The sequence below is a fragment of the Aptenodytes patagonicus genome, chromosome 1 (assembly GCF_965638725.1).
Source record: "Aptenodytes patagonicus chromosome 1, bAptPat1.pri.cur, whole genome shotgun sequence".
In the NCBI taxonomy this organism is placed as follows: domain Eukaryota; kingdom Metazoa; phylum Chordata; class Aves; order Sphenisciformes; family Spheniscidae; genus Aptenodytes; species Aptenodytes patagonicus.
This window is the reverse complement of record NC_134949.1, coordinates 44415133-44432423: the sequence shown is the minus strand read 5'-3', so window position 1 is coordinate 44432423 and position 17291 is coordinate 44415133. Positions and strand designations below refer to the sequence as shown.

General features: G+C 39.0%; 1 protein-coding gene across 6 annotated transcripts in view; it reads right to left on the bottom strand.

Moving 5' to 3' along the window:
• Positions 1–17291, bottom strand: part of SYT1 (synaptotagmin 1) — a 457999-nt gene that overhangs the window by 60622 nt on the left and 380086 nt on the right. For all 6 annotated transcript variants that reach the window (XM_076333461.1, XM_076333478.1, XM_076333451.1 and 3 more), the window contains one exon: positions 16607–16774. In XM_076333461.1, the coding sequence (XP_076189576.1) occupies positions 16607–16774 (168 nt within the window). The remainder of the gene's footprint in view (positions 1–16606; positions 16775–17291) is intronic.

Genomic DNA, 17291 nt, shown 5'->3' with positions numbered 1-17291 from the left:
CTGTTTAGAGAAAGCACTTCTAATACTGCTTTCTAAAAAGCAGAGGAAATGGAAAGAGAAAACACTGTTATTATTGGTAGAAAATGACACTTCACGGTCATCAGTTTAAAAGCATTACAATCAGCTGCCTCTTGCAAAATGAGAAATGCTGTGGCTGAAGGCACTTGAAATCAAAGATTAGCAGAAACGCACCCTCATCTCCAAACAAGAGACCATGCTACCAAACATACTGAGTTCTTAATTAAACAAGAAGAAAATGAATTTCTTAAATAAATGAGAAAGGGAGGAGTGAATATAAAAGAAACATATATACACCCGAACATCATAGCCTGGTTTTTTGTAACTCTTTGCCTACCCACAAATGCCTGCAGCTGGCTGCTCTGCTTTAATGATTGCATCTTGCTTTATTTTGCCACTTGGCTTCTCCTCAGCTCCTGCCTGATCATATTTCTAAATGTCACTCACGTTTATGCAGGCCAGTGCACAAAACAAAATTAATTTAACTGAATGGCACATTAATATTATTACTTTTGACAGCATGGAAAACTTATTAACTATAGCATGTCACAAGGCTAGTCTTCTAGTGAGTAGTCTAAGTACAACATTGAAAGGAAATGTAATACATTTGAAAGATTTTTTTTTGGGGGGGGGTTATCAGACACTGTGAGAAGTCAAATCACAAAGCTTTTCCATAATTATTAGAATATTATATGTGCATTGCAGTCACTCTACAGAAAGCCCTTGTCCTCCTGTGATAGGGTACATGAAGCCACAGTACAGTACCCTTGCTTGATTTGAAAACATCTCTTGTAGTAAGTATGGGCACCTTAATGCTTAGTTAATGTAACTCTACTACCAAGAGTGTCTTAGTTTCCAAAAGCGATTGATTCCAAAGCTTTAGATTATGGATTCAAATTACAGCATACATGCAAAAAAGGATCAGTAGACAGCAGAGAACTGTAGTTAAGAATCATATCAATTACTGATTTCTTACTTGTAAGATGGGTACATCTGGATGTGGCAGTGTATTAAAAACCTGGCATGAACAGAGTCCTTGCTATGATGACCATACATTATCAATTAATAAAAGACAGAACAAACAGATTAAACAAACCAGTAGGTGGGAAGGATTGGCATGATGGAATGAGTAATCCTCTGGCTGCTGGTAAATCCTGCTGAAATTCAGCAGCCCCAGAGAGAGACTATCAGGTGAATTCAGTGTCTCCATTACTGAAGCCATAGAGTATATTTCCATATGTTCTGCAGGAATCACAAAGAGAAATTCAGTGGAATTTGTGGATTACCTTCGTAGCCAGCTATCTTCTTCCCTTTCCTCTGTAACAAACTTCCAAGACAAAAAGACCTTGCACCTCATACCAGTCCCAGCTACATTATAAATAAATGGTTCCTTTTGCAGTGACACTGACACAGGCTGGTTCACTCAACTCCCGCGAATATATGTCCTCCTTTCTCTCATCTGCTTGCTGCAACACCAGTTCAGCTGTCGTGTTCCTCCATAATATCCCCCAGCACTACCTCCAGCTCCCTTCCATGACCCCAGACACGAACCCCACAAAATACAGCAGCCTTCTCCAAAAATCTCCTAAATTGGCAATTAGGCAAGAGGCAGTACGTGATGTGGTTGTTTTAAAACTAGAAACTTGCTGGGTAGCTAGTGGTGGGCCAAAGAGAACATGTGAAGACCCGGCACGCACTCAAGGGCTTCTCTGAACAGGGCAAGAATCTGAGTATCTAATCTCTTTCAGTCACTGGTTTCCGTTAAATTTACAGGAACATTCTTACCATGCTCCCCAGCTTCCAGGGCAGCATGCAACACAGTTCTGGGCCAAAACCAGCTTGTGCCTTTATTTTCACAAGAAGACAACTCAGCCATACAGGCAGGTCAGGATCCTCACTGCACTGCAGCCACAGTGGTGACCTGGAAGGGGCTGCAAACCTGGGGACTGCACAGCAAGCTGAAAAGGAACTGGATTTGCTAATGGGAAAACTACAGAGAGCTGATGTAAGTTAACAGCTGATAGGTAAAGCCTTACTAAGTTCTCCACCTGTAATTTATCAAGATGAAGAAAACTTTCACCCAAGTCAATACCATTTTTTATTTCCATCCACTGCTTCTGTGCTACAAGCACAGGCAGGATTTGAAATCCCTTTCTGTATCATTGCTCTTCATTTGAAAAGTTTTCTTACATTGTCCTCTTTACTAAGTTTTGTACTGGAGATTTTTCCAGAGCATCAAAACTTCCCAAAAATATGAGATGGGGTAAAGGATATGCAGCTGGAAGAGAAGCAAGCTGAAAACCCTCAGAAAAGCTCAGAGGCTTTAGTGCTTCCTAGTTTCATGGAAGTCAGAAACATATAAAATACTCTCTCAGATAATTTCAATATTTTTGTCTTTGGTTCCAGTTGAAATGAAGAAACTAATACATGCCGCCTCCTACAACCTCTTGCATTATAAGTTTTAAGTTCAGCTTGTTAAATATTTGTGCTCAGTTCAAGAATGAGTTCCTTCTAACTAGTACTATGTATTCAAATCTATTGACTTACCCTTACCAGGCTCATATCCACTTCTTAAACTAAGCATTCAAAAATATATTTTTATGACACTACTGAAATATATTCAAGTTTTTGGATAAATACATACTGCAAGAACCTCTTTTATTACTCCACTTCCCCTGGCTATTTCACTTTGAAAAACTGTCTTAACACATTCTTTAGGAAGACAAGACAGCTCATCAAAGGTCATCATAGCAATCAGTACCACACACTGAATTTCATTAATCTCTTCAGTAAAAAAAAAGAGGTCACTGCAGTCATCTATAAAAATCTAGGAAAGAAGACTGTACTTATCATGAGATCTCTGGCTCGATGATGTTCATTTTTAATAAATCTTAGACCACAAGGGAAATTCCAGAAGGCTGGAACAGTGCTCATGTTATGCCCATCTTACTCAAAAAAGGCCAAATGGGATGAAGGCGGTATCTATCAGCTATTTGCCTTTTATCAAACCCAGATGAAACGAAGGAAGAACTCATAAAAGTTTGCATTAATAATGGTTTAAAGGATATGGAATATAATGAATGTGAAGTCACCTGGTTTTAGGGAAAATAGGTCTTTTCAACTAAAACCAGATTCATTCTTTGGTAAGATTGTAAATTTGGTTGATGAAGCAAACATGCAAAAATTTTTTTTGTTCTGTTCAAGGTCTACCGCTGTTTTTATAGATGTGGAAGACAATTCTGCTGATAAAGTAAGCAGGTGATACAAGAATTAACATAATGGTAAATAGTAATGCAACAGGTTGGTCAGAGAGGAAGTGCTAAATCACTTAGCTGTAACCAGTCACACAGAGTACATTTTCATACAGCCAAAAGCAAAAATTCTACATCCTAAGACAAAGAACTCAAGACTATTTCTAAGTATCTACTGAATCAGGAAATATATGTTACAAGGCAGTGCCTCCTGCTGAGGATTTAGGGTCATAAGCTACAGACCGTGAACTGCTAGTGTAACGCTGTGCAAAACACTCAATAGTAGAAGTGAGCAGAAGTAGCTGGTGACTTTGCCCGTATGGCAAAAATATAAAGTATACTGCACACAGTCCTTGTGTACATATATATTTTTTTTAAGATGCTGAAAACTACAGAAAAGGTAAAAAGTCACAACTCTTACTGGAAAAATGGAGAAAAAGCGTGATCATGAAAAACAAAAAAGATGAATTTCTGCAGCTTTCTGAAAAGAGGATTGGAAGTGACTTGATTACAGTGCCTAAGTACTGTAGAGAAGAGGAAGCATCATGTATTAAATGGCTTGAATCTACTGAAGAAGGGCATAACAAGAATCAATGACTTGGAGTAGAATCCAGTAACATCCAAATAACAAATAAAGTACGCATTTTTAACAGAGAGATAGAGTAACTGCTGAAGCTATAATGGATGTGTTATTTTCTCCATCTACTGATGTGTTAAGATCAGTGACTTGCAGCCTCTTTGGGTTTGAAGACCCTGTAAGAGTTTTCCAGCAGAGGTGCAAAGCTGCCTATAACGAACGCTGGTCTACTGTCAGCAGCCTTCACTTTGTAACCTTTGTCAGTAAGATTTCACACGGAATTTTCCAGTGGAATTTCCACAGAATTCTGATTAGATGATATTAAAATGTGTCACAGGAGACTTGGTTTTGGTGAACTTCTATTAAAAACATGCAGGATAATGCTGAAAGTCAGGATGCCATGAGGAAATCTGAGCTTTTGGAGTTTGCAGTTTATGGCCATGCAGCCAGGACAAAATGCCATGGGCTGAGACTCAGAGGGTTTCTAGCTCCTTGCTCCAAAACCAGCAAGGTCTAACTTTCAAGTTTGTAAGGGGGTTTCCTTGTGCCACCTTCCTCCCAATTTGGCACAGAGGGAACACTACTATCTCCTGGATGCTGCCTGTTTCCTAGATTGAGTTAGATTATAGGAGGTTCTTTAAAATGTTCCTTGAAGGTGTAGGAGTCCTCCAGATTTGGGGCAGACAACCTCACCTCCTTTAGAAAAATACCCATTTTGATAAGAAATATTAGTATTTCTAAACAAAACAAAGGTTTTTGAAATGGGAGATTTTTTTGCAGAAAGAAAATTTTAATGTTAGCTAGTCTAGGCTCAATGCAAATAAAATAGATCAGATTTAAAGACCTGTCATCCTCAGAGGATTGTAAGAGCTCATATAGTGGTGCCTTCTGGCAACAAACCCCAGGCTAGAAGTCTAAGGAGCATGTCCCAACGTTTATACACAAGATATTCACAGCTTCATATGTAGTGATTGTGTTTGAGGCTGATTAACAGCTAGTTTTCATGATAGGGAACATATAAACAGGGAATTTTCAGAGCCTTAAATTCTTACATAGTGTGACCGGTGTTTATGCTCGCAGGAACTTATGCCAACCCTAGAACTCTACAGCTGAAATCCAAGCAGGAAGCCAATATTCTCAAGTCATTCTGCAACATACAATTGTTGCAGCAAACCTAGTAGAGCTTAACTAAAATCTGTTCTCAGTTACAATTATCACATATCAGAAAATGTTAATTTTTGGATTTTATAATTTTAAACGTAAAAGTTGTAACTTCCAATACACTAAATGTGCATATTTTTCCTTTAGGCTGATGGATAAAACTAAAAGCATACAGTTCTCCATTAAGAAATCAACTAATATTTTAGTATCACAGACAGACATTCTGAAGAAATAATCATGTCTTTAAGAGATTTTAAATGATTTAATGATTTAAAGGATATGTAGAAAAGTATGATTCTGTATCTAGAGAAACATCATCATTTGCTATATCAAATTTCAATGAGACAAATTGGTCCTCACTGTAAAAAAAAGAGGATGGGGAAGCACGCACATATTTGGATGGCACATGAAGTTACAGGTGGGTTTTTTTGGAGGGCTTTGACATATTGTCATATACAAGTTAATGTTTAAGAGTGATAGAAAAAGAAAATGCAGGGATGAAAATCTACTGTTACATGAAAGAAATCATGGGTTACAGAGATGTAGAATAGAATAGAATATTTCAGTTGGAAGGGACCTACAACGATCATCTAGTCCAACTGCCTGACCAATTCGGGGCTGACCAAAAGTTAAAGCATGTTATTAAGGGCATTGTCCAAATGCCTCTTAAATGCTGACAGGCTTGGGGCATCGACCACCTCTCTAGGAAGCCTGTTCCAGTGTTTGACCACCCTCTCGGTAAAGAAATACTTCCTAATGTCCAGTCTAAACCTCCCCTGGTGCAGCTTTGAACCATTCCCACGTGTCCTGTCACTGGATCCCAGGGAGAAGAGATCAGCACCTCCCTCTCCACTTCCCCTCCTCAGGAAGCTGTTGAGAGCAACGAGGTCACCCCTCAGCCTCCTCTTCTCCAAACTAGACAAACACACAGTCCTTAGCCGCTCCTCATAGGACATTCCTTCCAGCCCTTTCACCAGCTTTGTTGCCCTCCTCTGGACGCATTCAAGGACCTTCACATCTTTCTTAAATTGTGGGGCCCAGAACTGCACACAGTACTCAAGCTGAGGCTGCACCAGTGCTGAATACAGCGGGATAATCACCTCTTTTGACCAGCTGGTTATGCTGTATTTATTTGATGCATCCCAGGATGCGGTTTGCCCTCTTGTGCTATGGAAGAACCTCAGCTCTTACTTTGTGTCACAGAATAGTAATAGTTGTACCTATTTTCTGTACAATAAGTACAAGCAAAAAAATGAGAGTAATCAAAATTAATTCAAATGACCCACATCTCCTGGAAAACGTGCCTGCTCTAAAACATCACAGAAAATTAATGTTCGGCCTGACTGATTACTGTGAAAGTCTGAATGAATAAAAACACTTTCAGCATAATCCGCTGCTATCTAATTCTGGGCTGGGCATTAACGGACGGGGGATGTCAGCTGTGGACCTCAGGGCACTCACATGAAAATGAGCCGCTGCCAGTTTTGAAGCCTGAACTCCACTCACCAACAGAGATCCCCCTGTCAATTTTCACAGTTACTGAAGAAGACATGTAAAAACAAAGGTAAAATAACTGGGTTCCAGACAACCCAGTAGCTCTGAAGATTACCAGAAGCAATTTAAATAGCACCTAAAATTGGTTAAGGATCTAATGGGAAGCTCAGGCGCTGTCTGCTCACTGCCATCCATGCCACTGAGAAGCTGCAGTGCCATGTCCTATGCCGGTGGCATCAAAAGCAAGTTATAAACCCCACATAATGATAATCATCTAGGGAATGACTTAGGTTAGAATTTTATGGCAGGGTCTCTATCTAAGAAGAAGAGATTTGAACTCAAGGTCAACCACAAGTGGAAAAAGGCACTAGAGAAGGGTTCCCAAATTTAGTTGCCATTATCAACGACAGTGGAAGTAGCAGTAACTCCTAATTCTGTTCTGTTGTAGGCGAATGCATCCAGCCAATCAAGCAGCAATAACATACCACTTTGAACTCTCTTTCTCACTGCTAGTTTGGAAACTCCTGCCTCTGGCACTATTTCTATAACTGTAATTGCAGACAAAATGCTCAAGGAAAATGTCTTGGCCTCCATGTCACTGGATTCAGTTTCAGGTATTTCTCTTCATCTAGTGCTTGGCCAGCAAGAAGCACATACAGGCAATATCTGGGTTCACAAAGGAGATGAGAAATGAATTTCATCTGCGCACTGACGATTGTAGCTCCAAGTGAGTTGTGTTCTGCTCTAAGCAGACAGCAGGAGTAGTAATTCTGTGGCAGTGACCACACTCAAGCCCTCCACAGAAAAAAAATCCTACTCTGGAAACTCTGTCAGTGGAAAGGACAGAACAACTACAGTACTGCTCCATCCATCTAGTGAGTGAGCCAGGCAGGCAGCCATCTGAAACAAAAAGTCCCAGATAATGCAATTAAACACTGCTCACAAAACTACTAAAGTCTGCACAAAAGCTTCCATCACAGAAGATGCATCATAAAAGAAAGATGTATTTCTGCTCCATACTCAGGTCTATATCTTACATGCACACATACACAGAGAGTGAGAATATGTTCAGAAGTGAGGAGGTGGAGTGACTCACAGATAAGTTTGATCCCTGGTCAACATAGATACTAAAAAGCAATAGCAACTTTGGACTGTGAGGCTAAAAAGTGCAGCTGAATTATTAACTGACTCACTCAGGTGTATGTAATGATGGTAGAAGTTAAAAAAAGAAAAACACCTTAAAAGAATAAGAAACTGAGAGATCAGTCAGCATTTTATGATTTTCTCCCTTTGTGTGGTGAAAGTGCTTTGAAAGTCTGGAGAGAGAGGAGAAATGGTTTGATCTTTAGACAGTGGCACCATTCTTGGAGTAAAATTCCTCACTATTAGAATTCTATATGACAGAGGTTAAAAAAATTTTAATTGTATAGCACCAACATTATAAATGTTCGTGCTCAGATAAGGTACAGAAAAGCATTTACACCTATCTTGTTAATCTCTTTAGATCTTATGTACGATGTAGTTACCTATGAATACCCAAGAATAATATTTGCTTTGATCTGTGTGATTGAAAGACTAGCCATAATCAGTCCTTCACAAAGAATTGTGTGTATGTCGTAGACCGCAAGATCTTAAAAACTGGAAATGACAGTTCTCCATTAACCTACAAGGGAAGAATGCATAAAATGCAGAAACAGAGATATTCTATGAAAAGGGCTTTTTCTGCAAGTTATTATTTTGTGCAACGGTATCCTGCCCAGACTGAATTAGACATGAACAAGAGAAAAAGGCTAGGCTATTCCAAAGGTTTTTAGAATCTAATTTAAATCATCATGTCCTGAGTGTTTCTCTAGTTATGATTATAACAATCACAGAGTAAGCTGCAGAAGGCCATGGGAAAGAAAGAGGAAAGAAGTACAAGGCTGATTGCACTAAAACCACCCAGCTGCATCACCTGTAACACACCAACAGCACCTCAGCCAATGTGAGGAATTCCTTTGGCCTTTGGTGGAAGGCTGAGTTTTATGACACAATCGAACAGGTAACTGTAGGAATGAGTTATCGCTGTCTGTCATCTATTCAGCCTAGAAATAAGACCTGGTAATACATCCTAAATTCATGTACTCTATCTCTGAAAAATTTTAGCATAAAAGCAGTAACAACCTAATACCACAAAACTGAAAATACAGTATTATGTTCTAGATTCTAACCGTGATCTCTCTAAAATAAGGGCATTTGGTGCTAATTCCTGTCACAGGTACAATGCAAAGTGCTTCAAATGCCAGTTAAGCTCATTGTTGAACTAAACTGAAACACAACAGGCTCTGAAAAGAGGTTAAATGGTTACTATGGTAATCCCTGACATGGTCTAAATCGGTGTTTAAGAGCTGACAGAGGAAAAAAATGAAGAAAACGACTAATCTGTTTCTTTCTCAGACCACTATTCCTAAATCTTTGTCTTTAACCTTTTCAAAAACACGTCTTTCCCTGATGCTTCTGGAAACCAAGATCGTTCACTTCTACGTGGAGTGGGTGCAACAAAGTGAGGAGACTGCAGTGGCATACTACGCCTCAACCTTTTAATGAAAAAGCTGTTGTCTTCTTCGTGAGAGCTGCTCTTTCCTTCTGACTGTTAAAATGCTGGTCTCTGTTCCAAAGGTCCTTCTAATGACACTTATGATGGAGTATTTTGATCCAGCCAACTTACAGCATCCCTTAGCTCCCGATCCTGGTTTGTAACAGCAATCAGGTAACGATTTTTGTCACTGTCGGTTTGCAAAGAGAGGGGAGAAAGGGAAATAAGGTATCACCCTGGACTACTGCAAAGCTTCTGCCTAGAATTCCAGAGAGAAATGCAGTTTCTGCCTCTGGATAATGCATTCACTGATGCTGGTAGTCAGAAAAATAAGTAAGTACATAAAAGTCCAGGTGGAGAACAATGCAGGAAAATTTCATATATAGCATGTTCTGTGGTCCTTTCATACCAATCAGCTGATTCTGCAGATGCATTTGCAATCCCTCCCAGATTACAGAGCTTTATAACTGGGAGTACTCTGCGATTATGGCTGATTTCCCTGGAATTACTTCTGCAGCTTCCATCCAAGAGATCTCTTTGTAGCGTAGCTTTAGCACCTTCCCCTTGGAATATACTTCAACCCATGCTAATGACTGATACATCAGCTATCTGAATGAATCACTTGCAGGTACGTGGAGAATACCATCTAAGTGATATAAATTCTGCTTAAGCCTTTTAAAGAAGAACTCTAAGATGATTTCGATCCCTCTCGGCATCTTTCTCAAAAGCGTATGAAAATGTGATTCAGACCACTGCTTTCCAAATGCCACTGTATGTTTAACAACCAAGTCCAGTGCTTTTGAACTCCTTGGCTGGTCTGGTCTCTCTCCTCTATTAAGCATTATAAAATAGGCTATACTTGAGCAATAAAAAACCCACACAATAACTTTAAGAGGCAGAGATGGGGAATTGTCCACTATGCCTTCCTTGTAACTTTCTACAAGGTCTTTAGGAATATGCCTCGTCTAGAATCAACTTTAGTATAATTATTATTATTTGTGCATGGATCATTAGATGCTTAGCACCAAGTGTAGGATCTACTTTGTCGGCACAGTTTAACCTCAAGATGCCCCTCCACACTTGAAAGTCAAACAGTAATTCAGTATGTTTTTGACAAATAAGCAATACAAGTTTTTCTGATCTCAGAATGAATACTGTCCAGAAATAGAAGGGCCCCAGCAGAGCCTGAATTTATCACTGAACTTCTCCTTCTTGCCTACTGTCCTCTGTATTTGAATTTAATATCTGTAAAGCCAGACAATCTGAGATGAATCAAGACAAGTTCCCTTTTGACTTCAAGTAAGCCAATTACATTCTTTTTGTTATAACACAAGAATGCCTCTGACCTCCTAAGGTAGATGTCTTTTCCAGAGAGGGAGTTAAGAAAGAGAATACTCAACAAAGGTATATAGTGGGATTGTCAGCAGTTTGAGTAGGAAAGGTGAAAAAAGAAATGCATAATTCTAATAGCCTGAAACAGTGCTGTAACTGCTCTACTTGACTCATATGGTTTTACCTTTAAAATCACAATATTTCAACATCTTCCATTTCAAGCTGAAAAACAACTAATTAACTGCTGAAGAATTTCAAATCAGGCTTGCTTATTCTCATTCCTAAGCCATCTCCGTCATATTAAGGACCTCTGTTTTGTTCCCTGTCTCACTATCAAATTCAGTTCCTCTGCAGGACAGCTGTTGCACTTAGTTCAACATTGTGCACTTAAGTGAACATATGTTCAACATTGTGCATTTACTGTATGTAACTCTGCCACAAAATCTGAAAATTAAAAAACCCTTAGATGTAACATTTTAAAGTTTTAATTGGGTGTAAGATGAAGTGAACTTGAGAAAACCTGAACACCATGCAGAAAACATAGTGATCCAATATAATATGCAGCTAAATAAAGGAGACCTCACATTTTAAAATTTGTCTGACACTCTGACAAAATCTCCATAGGGATAATGATACTTTCTTTTGCAAAGCACTGTGCTATCTGCAAAGCTGTATAAGAACTAAGTGTTACTCTTAGAGATGGGAAAGCTCTGTTAGATCACCTGTCCATCTCTGATATAACAGAAAATGTCACTGATTTGCTGCTGTGATTTGACAGTGACATTTGTGAAAATGTCCTTTCCTCTTAACTCTCTGCAAGTTTCAGTGCTGAGGATTCAATAAGCTAGACAGCTTACTAACTTTGTCACTCTCCAACTTCTATGAAGCATACTGAGATATTAAATACACTCATTTCAGGCCCACTTTTCCATGTCCTTCCTTCAACTTCTAATTTTCAAAGAAGAAGGAAAGGACAATCTGTATGAATAGCGCACATGTCAAGCTTCACAAAACTGGTCTTTCACTCCCCAGCTGCAGACCGCTTGCATCTCACTCATCTGCAAGGCAGTACCGTAGCATCTCTCCTGCTTGGGATTGTGCATCATGTAGGAGAGAAGCTGTTGTCCATCTTGTTGGTGTTTTCCAGCAGATTTCCATCCAAAATATACCTATCACAACCCACTGTGATACGAGCATGCATCCATCATGTAACCTATCCATGGTGGATGCCTGATCAGATAATGCATGAAGACTTATCTGATGGCAGTTGTAAGAGTTCTGCAGAACTCTTGGTGGTGGATACTGGCAGGTCGAAGATCCTTCTCCTCATGGATGAAGGCTCTGCTTCTCCACTGCTTTCAAGGGAAAGAATTGTTTCTGCTCTTCCTTATATTCCCTAAAATTTCTTGCAATGTTTGCTAGAACAAGTTTTCAGTTTGAGTGCCAATATAACAAAATGTCTGGAGGGAAATCAGTTGAAGTATGCAGAAGATGACTCTCAGTATGATTCACACTGCTGTGAGCAAAGAACAGGTCTGTCTGGCCTTCTGTACTGGAGTGATAACAGATATTGGATGCAGTGTGTACTCAGATAAAGTTAATGGCAGTGACGTCTGGTAGATGACACAGAGGAGTAAACTCCTATCATCTGTTTTTTAATACTCTGTGCCCAAACCATTGTATGTCAGACTTGGTAAAAGTGAATAATCTTTCAGTATCTACCACTCTTCCCTCCCATGCTCTCAGTCACATGAAACTGAAGGACTGCTAGATAAATCACCTCCATATATTCACAAGGACAGCAGAGCTAAAAGCAGCCAGGGAAAACGGATTCAAGGTATGCAGCTCATTAGTAGTGGCCTCCCCAATATTTAGCAGTCATTGTACAGACTCATACATTCCCAAAGCCCTCTCACAGTCATAACAAATGCTTACATAAAGCCTTGTACCTTCAAAGTGCTTCACCAACATAAATATATTAAGATGACCTTTCCCAGAAGAGAATGCAGCGTCAGTGAGATGCCATTCAAACGGCTGGGCCATGAGAGGTAGAGCTTCAAATATTTCATTAAACCTTCATCCTCTGCCATCAACTTCAAGTCCATTTAGAAAAAGGGATGGAAAGTACAGTGGAGCTTTATGAGCAAAAAGAAGAGTAACCACCCGTAAAATGATTCTGTCCTCTATGATTGCAGTGTTAATTAAATTGCATATTCTGTGATGTGCGTCAACTGAATTCTACATAAAGTAAAATAAAAATAAGATTTTTCTACTCAGTTTGACTGATGACATCTAGATGGTTCTTTCAAAGTGACTGGTGATAATGGCCACTGATGTGCTTTGGTATGCATCTTGTTTTGGGGTCATAATGAACATTAAGGATAGTTTGGCATCTGATACTTAATTGCAAACATATGTAGAATTCTAGCTAGTGCTAGGTTGTTAAGGACTGACAAACTTACCTAAGTGCTGTAAGGGCAAAAAAGGAAATAAAACATGTCATTCTTCAAATATTTCAGACTACATACAGATGTGCTTTTCAGGGACAAATTAATTATGCAATTATAACATGTAGAATAGTCTACAAAAGATTTATTTGTAGTAATAGAATTACATTTGTCATACATTTTTGGATGAAATCCAGTTGCTTAGGTTTTAATTCAATTTTTGTCATGTTTTCTTACAATTAGTAAGCCAGACTGCCATATCATGTTCATGATCACTACCAAGATACAAGCATGTGTCTGTTGCCACACATCTGGCCTAGGTAAATCACATTAGCCTTTATATGCACAGTACTGTATTTGCTAATTCTGAAGCCAGGGTACTTCTTGGTCGCAGCTGTATCCGCTGTGAATTCTGCAATGTCTGCTGTGTCAGCTGATAACCGGTCTATGGAGATAGGACCTCTCCCATCCCTCTCTGTCCCCTATTTATTATCACATAAAATGTAGTAGAATTTGTTTGACATCTTTGCCGCGGAGCAGGGGCCGGAACATTGAAGATGGTGAGGTACTTGGCAGTAGTCAAATATGGAAATATGAATGACATTTTGTGTGAAACACAGCTCCCAAACCACTGACAGATGTAACTCTCTTGGTTCTTGGTAGAGATTTCTTTTCCAAATTGGGCTAAGTAATTCTTTGAATCAGGCTCAACATATGTATCACAGAAGTAGAGGTTCCATACCAGAGCAAAAATAAGTGAAGACCTTTTGGATTAAATATACTTGGCTTACCTACATCTTGAGTAACTGGTTTCTGTGGGGTCACTTTTTATTTGTACAGCGAGCTCAGGAGCTGTTGTAGAAAGCTACTAGTATATAGAAAACTAAGGTTAACAAAGTCTCCAACTAATCTAAGTTATGATATTTTCCCATATTTATTGGATACCTTGCATGCTTATGAGCATAGAGATGCAAAAATGAAACAGGAGACCTCCTGTTTTATGAAAAAATACTTAGGAAGTTGGTGTAAGCACAGTTTTTCATGGTGTTTTCATAGGATCATATTGCCTGGCTTCTTATAAATAAAAAAGCCATGCTTTGGTTGCAAATTCAAAAAGGCCTTATCAAAAAAACTTTACAAAAATGACAATGTTTTTTCTGCATATATAGTACCTGAAATTTGAAGAAAGGTGAGGGCAGAGGCTCAAATGGGAACTAAGAAAAGCTAGTTTCTTCTAGCTAACATGACTCTCATGCAAATATATTTGCATAGACAAATGACAAACACATGTAAAAATATACATCCATCAGTTCACTTGGGCTCTGAAAGCACAAATAAGGTACAACCTAGATTTTGTCTCTACTGCAAACCGGTCAAAGCTCTTGTAATACTCTTCTAATATGCAAATACTTTAAGAATTATTTATTTTAATTACCTCCTTCTGTTTTAATAAAAAGTTTTTTCCAAGTCAGAATGCATTTTTGGAAGTAGCTCACACTGTTCAATATCTATTTCAAGCAATGTTATCATCATTTTGTATTAGCAGGATATGAACTTTAGGAAGCAACCAAACGACTGAGTCAGGTCTTACTGTGGACATGAGCTAGAAAACTCAAGAGGCAATGTTCTATGCCACAAGACAGATGAAACCCCACGCTAATCTATACCATGTCATCTGTCAGCTGCATATGGGGATATCGTGTTTATGTTCTAAAAGCTTAAAGTTCTACTAAAAAGGTAAAGTTTCAATTCCTCTCTGTGTAGTATTTGGCTTATTTTATGTGTTTTGAAACAGAAAAACATGAAACACTTTGATATCACACACAATAGTGCAATAAAAGACCAATTTGATACTTAATAAAGTTTGGAAGGATTAATACACTCAGATTTCACATTTCTAGCTTTCCGGTATGCTGAGGCCTAAAGGAACAGGGCCCTTGAACTGCAAACTCCTTTTTTGTCTTTTTTTCATTTTCATCTTCAGCTCTGAGAGTGGAAGAAAAATGCCCCATATAGCATGGGTACCAGTGTCACATGCAGTAAGAGAGCCCTGCAAATGCTATCAGTATGAAACAATGCCATGCAGAATAGTCTCAATGTAGCAGTGGCTTTCAAATCAATAAGCAGTAGAAGAAAGCTACCTGAAAGTACAGTCTTTAAAAACAAACACGCAAAACGGCAAGACTGAAATCTACCATTTCTGAAAATCTGAGAAGGCTGCATGGCTCAGCATCTGCTGAATTTTTCACAACTTGTAGTCTAAATCCAACATTCTGGTTTTCCTCACTTGTATTAAGGAAAGATTTCATCCTGAGATTGTCCCTTTAATTACAGAAACAAAGGTTCAAATCCAAAGCAGCTTATTAGCTAAATTAGACAATGAGGAACTCAGACTCAGATTCCTTCTTCTCCCACCAGAGAATTGAAGCATGCTGTGCACTCTGACTATTATGAGTGGGCAGATATTATCTAGCAATCAAAAGGAAAAATAATGTAAAACTGAGTACAAAATGGTCTTATAAAAAGCAAAAAGGTGGATGCGCCACTATGAACAACCTCACAGGATGCACAATTTAGTGATGAAATATTTCCAAAAAGTGTCTTGTGTACATGTAGCACTGTACCTACTAAATAATGAACCCACAGGATGTTGGCACAGAGAGGAAAATAAAAAAGGTGATTAATATTTGTCCTGGTTTTGGCTGGGGTAGAGTTAATTCTCTTCCTAGTAGCTGGTACAGTGCTGTGGTTTGGATTTAGGATGAGAACAATGTTGATAACACACTGACGTCTTAGCTGTTGCTAAGCAGTGCTTACACTAGTCAAGGATTTCTCAGTTTCCCATGCCCTGTCAGCAAGAAGCTGGGAGGGGGCACAGCCAGGACAGCTGACCCAAACTGCCCAAAGGGACATTCCATACCATGTGACATCATACTCAGTACATAAACTGGGGAAAGCTGGCCGGGGGGGCCGCTGCTCAGGGACTGGCTGGGCATCGGTCGGCAGGTGGTGAGCAATTGCATTGTGCATCACTTGCTTTGTATATTATTATTATTACATTATTATTATTATTATTGCTATTATTATTTTATTTCCATTATTAAACTGTTTTTATCTCAACCCACGAGTTTTTCTCACTTTTACTCTTCCAATTCTCTCCCCCATCCCACTGGGGGGGGGCGAGTGAGCGAGTGGCTGTGTGGTGCTCAGTTGCCGACTGACTGAGGTTAAACCACGACACTATTTGAGTGAGATGCTGTTCCAAAGTCTTTGTCAAATGCATCATTCTAATCAATGGATATTATTGCATAGCAGCTCAATAAAACTGTAAGGTATTTCAATGAAAACCTACCATTATCTTCATGCACAATAAGATGCCTTGAGATGCAAACATTGACAATACTTAGGGCCACAAAGAAGCCTAAATGCACACCACTCGTATAATTCAAATGCAAATTCTATGTGCCCAAACTGCATCAATCCAAGAAAAAGTCAAACTCATGAAAACTTTCTTAATATGTTGCATAAAGTATCAAAAAGATTCAAAATGGGATTAGCAAAGGAGAATGTACCATTCAATGAGTATTGGAAAAGATGCTTATCAAAAATTTATCAGGCAAAGTAAGTCTGAGAAATGCTGATAACAGATGGGAGCTGTCTCGGCAAAAAAAATGTTGCTAGTTTGACTGCTTCTCTAGCTGAGGATAAAAGTGCCCTGGGGGGAGGGGAAAAAAAATCTGTTTTTTCTTACCTCTTCCTTCTCTGCACTTTGCAAGTCCCTCCACTCCTCAGTGACGTGACCGAAGTCCACTGTGTTCATCGCAACCTTATATTCCCCAATGATATCATGTTTGGAGAAACGATCAAAGTCATAAACTGCCATCACTAAAGTTTTTCCACCCAGCTCGGAGTATGGCACCTGCAAAGACGAGAAAATGACAAACTCCAGATCTGAGACAATAAAGATCAGTCCACTACAATGCAAATCTATTTCTTTGGTTTATCAGCTGTCATCTCAGGTAAATTGAGCTGCAGAGAAAATTATGAGGTGTATTTGTTTCAGAGTCACCAGATGCAGTATTTTTTAAGACCAGGCTCTGGCACTCGATAGAACAACGTGGCAGCTCACTCATCACTCCACGGGTTTTTCTCATTCTACTTCAAATCATTTTGTGGGTGATGAAACTGAAACAGGAAGCCCAATTATTTGCACTGAAGACACATGAACTTTTCACACAATGGTGTCTTTCCCTCAATAAATCAACTGTCATCACTCAGAAGTGGGTAGCTCCCAGACTGATGAAAAAAACAGAACTGGCTTACTGTATCTGACACAAAGTAATTAGACACTGAATAGTTCTCTTACAGTACCACTACCTATTACTTACCAAGGCATATTTTTCATTCTTATACCTTTCACACTGTAGACACTAAGG